Genomic DNA, 8213 nt, shown 5'->3' with positions numbered 1-8213 from the left:
CTTGTCTCCATCTGGATTTAAATAGTATGTCAAAGATTTCATTGCTTTCTTTCCCAATTATATCAAGACTCTTCAGTTACTTCTGATATTTCCCTGGTTTGTCTCAATTCTATGAGATTTCAGTACTGGAGCTCAATCTGTTACAAAGCCTTTGGTCTGTTGATCTCGTGCCACCACTTCTCCCCGGGCTGTAGCACTTTCAAATCTCATGCTGTGCCAGAAGCTGAAAATACAAGCTTAATTGTCTCTTTGGTGCTCTTCGTAGAACCATAGAATCCCTACAGTGCAGAAGGAGGCAATTCAGCCCATCATACTCGCACAGACTCTCCAATAGACCGTCTTTCACAGGCCCACCCCCTCACCCTATCTCCATGCCCCACGCGTTTATCATGGTTAATCCAGCTAACCTACACATTGTTGGATGTTATGAGGCAATTTAACAATTGACCTAACCTGCACATCTTTGGACTGCGGGAGGAATCCGCAGCACCCAGAGGAAACGAATGGAAAATAAAGAAGAAACAGAACCACCAAGTAGACTACCATTTTTGTCCGCCCCGCAAGAAACAGACAAGAGTAACAAAACCCAAACACTGCCAAGCCAGCTGGACCAACCAGGCATGGTTTAACATCAAGCAATGGAGGAAACGGGTGAAACCATAACCAAATGTCAGTCCAATCTCCAATCCAACAACAAGACAATCAACACTTAGAGCCAGCACTATCCCATCAGAACATCAGATGAGATGTGGAAGGGTAATAAGGCCTCCAGATCACCTAACTCCAGGAACTTGAAGGGGAGAGATAAGGTAGCGAGAATGTTGTTAATGTTAATTCTGTGATAGCAAAGTGTTAGAAAAGCATTGAGGTTGTAACAAAAAAGGTTAATGCACAAGATTTATAACAATGCAAGACTTGGAAATAAACTAAAGTACTCTACATGCATGAGATAAAAGCTCGGATGGAGGGATAGCAATAATGTCTAATACATTTAAGGGTTAACATGGGACTGACTACAGTACCTCCTACACACTGATGGGAAAAAGCAGAGGACCCAGAGCCAGGGTCAATTTAGAGGTGGACAGAGAGGGGTAAAAACCTAGGCCAAAATCTTACCGCCATTCATGCCGGTGGGATTTTCCCATCCCACCGCAGTGAGATTTGGCTGGCTGTCAAATTCTCCGACCTCACTGCAGCAGGAGCGTGGCGGGAGTGGCCAATAATACGCCCCTAGATCAGAGTCAGCTCCACATCTGTACACTCTCCTATAAACATGTACATAGTTATGAGTTGTTAATATGGACTTGCTGTTAACATACTCTAGACTACGAAGCTACTTCATGGTGTTCGAAACAGGATTCTTCAAGCTCATGGTCTGGATGGGGTTTTGTTTTGGTTTGCTTGTTACCCTAAAAATGCTACCATAAACTGTTATTTGTGAAAACCATTGTTTAATTGACAGATCTATATACAACCCTGTTCACTACACAAGGTTGTACATCTGCTTCCCACCAGAACTCCGTCTAAGTCGTGTGTGACATTGCATCATAGTACATTAATAGTGACATCAGTATCAGGTACTCATGATATTAACCATTTACTCTTAACAAGCATATTTCCTCTTTGCATGCACAGTATCCTTTAGATTGTGAATCAGATGCAATTACTTTGCTTCCAGGTTATTTCTATTACAGGAGCTACTTGGATAAATATGACTTTTGGAAGAAAAGTTCAATAATGCACTTGTATGTGAACTATGATATGTCTTTCTTTTGGCAACAGTTACAGAGCACAAATATCTAAGCGCTAATCTCACATCTCTCTCATGTGATTGCCTTATTGGATTTGACAGACGGCTCACACTGCTTTTCTTGATCACATAATCCTGTCACTCTGAAATGATTACTTACAAAAACGCACTGAAAGAAAAAGGGAATTGGATGGTATTGACCTTGTCTGCTACCTTTGGAGGGATCTTTCCTTGACTTAGTATGTAGGCCTAAATGTGTACATGGCACTGAAGGTTGCAGATACAAAGGTATCAGTTGCACATAATTTTTCGTATATATTGAATAATCTGGGCTTTGGTAAAGATTGTATAAAACCTGTTTCAGTTTTACTGTTATTAATGAGTGATAAAGCCAAAATATTCAATTGGTTTGCTCTGCATTACATCATTTTTGTAGTTGATTTAGAATTTGTCAAAATTAATTAAACGGTTATAAATTCTTTTATTGAATCTAACTGTTCTCTTTTTGTGATTTTTTTGGCAGACAGTCCTCCTACAATTACTGACATGTTTGACGACCTTCTATGCTGTATATTACGTTATAGGCAGCATACTCTTTGCAACTTTCAGGTGAGAATTCCTGATCTTATAGGAAAATCTGAACATTAATGTTAAAACTCAGATGTCTTGAAGAATCTATTTGTTCTCTGTTTTTCATCAATGGTAGCCCAACTTACCAATAGTTCACCCAAGCAACTGTTTTAGGTGTATGAATGTGATGTGAAAGGCAGATAAGGCTACTTTATCACAAGGGGTATCAGATGTAAACCTGACTTCCCCTTCACTAGCATGCATAAAAATGAAGCAGCAACCCCTGCTAAAAATGTGAATTAATGGGTTTGCCCTAGTTTTTTTCATCTCACTTTTATTTATGTGCAAATAAGCATTGTAAGGTGTTGGACATAATTCAGTTGGTCTTATTAAGGTATTTATAATCTGAAGTATTTCAACAGTAAATATTAACTACTAAAAACGATATACATAGCTATAGTGAAAGTTCATGCTAGGAGCTGTCTCCATGCTTGCTTCTAAACATGGCTCTGTCCAAAACCACATTGACCCCCTAAGTGTGGGGGTTGTGTTCTCTCAGATCAATGTGAGTGATACTGTACTCCATTTCACATTAACCCTTTATGCATGAGACTCTTATACTACATTTACAACAGGTCTTTAACATACGTGCAAGTTATCCCAGTTTATCTCACATATTTACATTATTACTACTACCCTCTCCCCCTCAAGTCTCTAAGTTCAGAGGTTCAGGCTGTCTGGTGGTCTTATAATCCTTCTGTATCTTGTTCTCATTAATGTTGGAGAATTGATAGCACTGTTGCTGTGGGCAAACTTTATTGAGTGGGAGGTTGTTCTGACATGCGGGTGTCTTTTCATATTCTTTTTTCCATTCTTTGGTTTTGAGTCACTGTTTGTCGATTTCCCAATGTAGTAATAGAAGACAGTTGGTTTATCCTGCTCTTAATGAGGCAGATAAAATCTGGACTCATTGTGACAGTGTCTTTCTCTCTACTTCCTTCGTGCAGCTCACCATGACACACACAGGGAAGAAAGTTGTACAACAAGATAGAATTAATGATCTCATAGTGAAGGTGCCCCTAGGTAGCAGCGGCCACAATACGATTGAACTTTACATTTAGTTTGAGGGAGAAAGGAGTGGGTCTGAGACTATATTAGTAAACTTTAAATAAGGGCCATTATAAGAGCATGAAAGAAGAGTTGGTTGGAATTGGCAAATTTGGTTAAAGGGTAGGTCAATACAGATGCATTTATGGGGATATTTCAGAATACACAGAATAGACACATCCTAACAAGTAAGAAAAAGTCCAAGGGATGGACCCACCATCCCTGGTGAACTAGAAAGGTTAAAGATATTACCAAACTTAAAGAAACAGTATATAGTTGTGCAAATATAGGTGGAAAGTTAAAAGATTAAACACAATATAAAGAACAGCAAAGGATAAATAATAAGGAGGGGAAAACTAAAGTACAAGGGAAAGCGAGCTGGAAATCTAAAAACAGATAGCAAGTGTTTTTACAAATATTTTTTAGAAAGAGTTAAAGTGAGCATTGGTTCTCTAAAAAGTGAGTCTAGAGAATTGATAATGAAAAGCAAAGAAATGAATTGATCAGGTATTTTGTATCAGTCTTCATTAAAGAAGATAAAAGTAACATCCCAGGAAATGAAAGGGAGGGAGTAAGTCAGGAAAATGACATAGAAACATAAAAAATAGAAGTGGGAGTAGGCCATTTGGCCCTTCGGGCCCTGCTCTGCCATTCATTTTGATCATGGCTGATCCCGCCTTGTCCCCATATTCCTTGATCCCTTTAGTCCCAAGAGCGATATCTAATTTCTTCTTGAAATCACCTAACATTTGGCCTCAACTACTTTTTGTGGTAGTGAATTCCACAGATTCACCACTCTCTTACAGTCACCAAAGAAGCGGTACTGAGTAAATTGTTGGAGCTGTGGGCTGATAAGAGGTCGGGTACTGATGGACTTCATCCTAGAGTCTTAAGTGTCAAGTGAAATCGTTGATGTATTGGTTTTAATTTTTCAAAATTCCCCAGATTCGGGAAACATCCCATTAGATTGGAAGATAGCAAATATAATTCCATTATTCAAAAAGGGAGACAGAAAGCAAGAAACTATAGGCTTAACATCTGTCATAGGAAAAGTGATAGAAGATTTGATAAGTTTAAGGTAATCAGACAGAGTCAATATGGTTTTGTGAAAGGGAAATCATGTTTCACCAACTTATTGAAGTTCCTTGAGGAAGTAACCTGTACTGTGGATAAAGGAGAACTGGTGGGTGTACTGTACTTAGATTTCCAGAAGGTATTTGATAAAGTGCTGCATCAAAGGGTATTGTGAAATATAGAAGTTTATGGTATAGTGGGTAACATATTAGTATGAATAGAAGATTGGCTGGTGAACAGGAAGCAGAGAATAATTTCTTGAATTGTGTTGCATTCTGGCTAAAAAAGATGATGGAAATAGCTAGGAATGCATTTCCAAGCAGGAAGAACTCAGAATAATGGTGCAACTGGCCAGAAAACATACTCCAAGTTTCTTCGACACTGCACTGGAGGAATTGGCATAGGAGTGTGACAGGAGGAGAGAGATTCTCAATCCACAGGGGACCAGGAGGTCTTCCAGTCAAATGTTGCAAAGGCTGTAGAAACTGGTAGTCATTGCAGTCAATGCCATGAGCGTCGCCCTGAAGACATGGATACAGTGCTGAAAGATGTTCAATGACCTCATAAAATGGTCAAGGTCAATGAATGCATCTTCAAGCCACATGAGCGGAATTTTCCTAAAGAAAATTGTCACAATAACCAGAAATCCAGAGCAATCTGCACCAGCCTGTCCGGCACGGATTAGACCGCAATCCTCCCACACTTAATGCACTGAATTAACCGTCACGTGAAACATGTCGATATGGAGTCCCCAGGCATGTGACCCGAACTGACTTATAATTATGCACTGTTAACAAGGGGGAGCTGCAATGAAACGCTCCCTGTGCACTCACAGACAGTCATGCCAAGAGGATGGCAGCATGGAGAGCAGTGCCAAGTTTTATGGAGGCAGACCTCATAAGGCTTCTGGATGCCATGGAAGAGAGGCGGGCTTCCTGGTATCCCCAAAAAGGTAGACGACACAGGAGCAGGGAAGCCAATGCAGCCTTGGATGTGATGGCCCCGCAGTCAGTGAGGACCAGCTCCCAATGCTGCAAGAAAATGAACGATCACATTCGAGCTGAAAGGATGAGTGGCCATCTGGCATCAGTCCCATCTGTCACTCCTGGAATGCCCACATCATTCCACTCCCTGACACCCTGCGGCCTTCCAGCACCTGATGTCCCAGCATTGTCCTTAAATCCCTCTGTGGCACTCACCTGGCATTCCAGGTGAGGTGCTGTGCCTCAACTGTTGCCTGTTGAGGCACAGCGCCAACATATGTCATCTGTCCGCGCCCCTCAGGCCCACCAACCTCCTTCCCACCCCCCTCCCCGTGCCCTCCGGGCCCACCAGCCATCGAGCTTTCAATCATCCCTCTGTCCCCACAGGAGAAGATGGGCCATAATAGAAGAGAGCGAATGAAGACAGGTGGGGGAATTCCCGAGTTGTGGCTTTTGACCCACTTCTAAGAGTGAGCGATGGAGCTCTCAGGGAGGCACACGAGACAGCTGTGAGTGCCTGTGAGCTCGGCCAGCATCACAGAAGTGAGGATCCACAGAACATTCATCCATATGACCTGTCTCAGGTAAGTTCCAAGCTGCCAGACACTTCTCCCTCCCTTGCAGAATCAAAACCTGATGAGGCCGGGTCATCAGGGGTCAGCCCCCACCAGCACTGAGGAAAGCACTGACACACAGCTCGACGGGTGGGTTAGAAGATAGGCATCAGGGTCACTTTCTAGTGAGCATCACACAGCTGCTGATGCATATCAGGTGGAGGCGGGAACGTCCAAGGGATCAAGCAGGCAGAGGTCTGCTGGATTCCAGGAAACAGCTTGACCCCAGCAGATGCTGAGCTGCTGGGAAAGGTTCTCCCAGAGCTACTGAAGGTGCAGAGGCAGAGCTGTGACTGCAGAAGGGGGTGTCAGCAACATTCCAGCAACTGCAAGGCTAATTGGCCCCACAGCCTTCAGGTCCAGGAGATAGGGTCGGTATTGCGTGGTACCCAGGCCAACACTGCAAGGGTGGTGACAGCTGTGGAAAGCATGGGGCAGAAAATGGTAGCAAGGTCCAAGGCTTGGCTGTGTCGCTGAGGACCATGACTGAAGGTCTCTGGAGCAGGCTTCAGACACAGTGGACAATTGCAGCGGAGCTCCAGAGCTTGGTCCAGACTCAGAGGACTATTGCCGAGGGCTCGCTTACCATGGTGCAGACTATGTTGGGCCTCCAGGACTGGCAATGCAAGGTGACACAGAGGCTTCTGCAGCTTACTACAGTTTCCCCTCCATCTCATGGATTGTCCCAGGGGCCCACGGACATCCCAAGGGAGGCACTTCAGGCCATCCCAGGGCCTCCCACCCAGGAGGCTCCGGCAGTCTGCAGCTCTTCTGAATCCCCTCTTCCTGGCACCAATGCATCTCATGGGCAATAGGCCATGGGTGGCACAGTGGCATCTGTGATACCCTAAAGTCTGCCGGGGTCCCCAGGTCCCGGCCCTCCAGAGGACATCTGCCAAGGGCTTCAAAGACCATAGGGCATGGGACATAGCAGGCCACCTCCACCTTCGATGTGCATCGTTGGGGGTCACCTAGATGTAGTGCCAGGCCAGCAAGATGAAGAAAATGTAGAGGCACCATGAGGGCACAGGTGAAGGCAGACACCATAATTAGGGGTAAGGTTATTGGCACTGTAAATAAGCAGCGTTAAGGATTATTGCACCTCAAAGCCACAACTTAACTGTCTTTGATGTTTCCCACAGGGAATCTGTTATCCCATCGGAACTCAGCATTTTCTACTAGCCCCCCCCACCCCCCCCCCCCCCCCCCCAACCCAAGCATTCCCAACAGTGAGGGCCATGGAGACCCACATGGCCCAACAGCCTGGAATGGCGGCTTTCCCCTCACCCCCCACCACAGAGCGCCGAACGATGATGTCCCAGACCCTCACTCAGACGTGAACCTGGGCATCTGTGTACTCAGTAAGAGTCTTAACAACACCAGGTTAAAGTCCAACAGGTTTATTTGGTGACAAATACCATTAGCTTTCGGAGCGCTGCTCCTTCGTCAGATGGAGTGGAAATGTGCTCTCAAACAGGGCACAGAGACACAAAATCAAGTTACAGAATACTGATTAGAATGCAAATCTCTACAGATCTCTGCATTCTAATCAGTATTCTGTAACTTGATTTTGTGTCTCTGTGCCCTGTTTGAGAGCAGATTTCCACTCCATCTGATGAAGGAGCAGCGCTCCGAAAGCTAATGGTATTTGCCACCAAATAAACCTGTTGGACTTTAACCTGGTGTTGTTAAACTTCTTACTGTGTTTATCCCAGTCCAACGCCGGCATCTCCACATCTGTGTGCAGTTAGAGGACAGGCAGAAGTCAGACTTCATCAGCACCGGGGCAGCACAACAGCTTGCCTTACAGTGGGCCATCATCACTCCATGGAATGATCCAGTGACAAAAACGTTAATGGAGCAGGTGTCCTCCTCCCCCATGAGGTGCCAGGTCCACGAGGACTTGGCACAGGTGTCAAGGCGGAGTCTGCAGTGGCACGTGATCTCCAACAGCTCGTTATAGGACGTGTGAGTCCTGCACAGCCGAGATCTCCTCCGCCGTTTTCTGGCCACCTTCTCGGGCCTCAGTCCGGCTAGCTCCTGACCCTGATCAGCAGCCCCTTGTTGTTCTGGTGCAGCCTCCAGCCTGGGTTGGCCTTGCTGCAGGCAGCTATG

General features: G+C 44.8%; 1 protein-coding gene across 1 annotated transcript in view; it reads left to right on the top strand.

The window, feature by feature from the left end:
- Positions 1 to 2011: 2011 nt before the first annotated feature.
- tmem244 (transmembrane protein 244) overlaps positions 2012 to 8213 on the top strand; it is a 64638-nt gene continuing 58436 nt past the window's right edge. The window contains exons 1-2 of the mRNA XM_078213559.1: positions 2012 to 2038; positions 2274 to 2359. Coding sequence (XP_078069685.1) covers positions 2012 to 2038; positions 2274 to 2359 — 113 coding nt within the window. The remainder of the gene's footprint in view (positions 2039 to 2273; positions 2360 to 8213) is intronic.

Source organism: Mustelus asterias, chromosome 5 (genome assembly GCF_964213995.1).
Source record: "Mustelus asterias chromosome 5, sMusAst1.hap1.1, whole genome shotgun sequence".
In the NCBI taxonomy this organism is placed as follows: domain Eukaryota; kingdom Metazoa; phylum Chordata; class Chondrichthyes; order Carcharhiniformes; family Triakidae; genus Mustelus; species Mustelus asterias.
The sequence above is the reverse complement of the archived record's forward strand: the minus strand, read 5'-3'. Positions and strand labels throughout refer to the sequence as shown.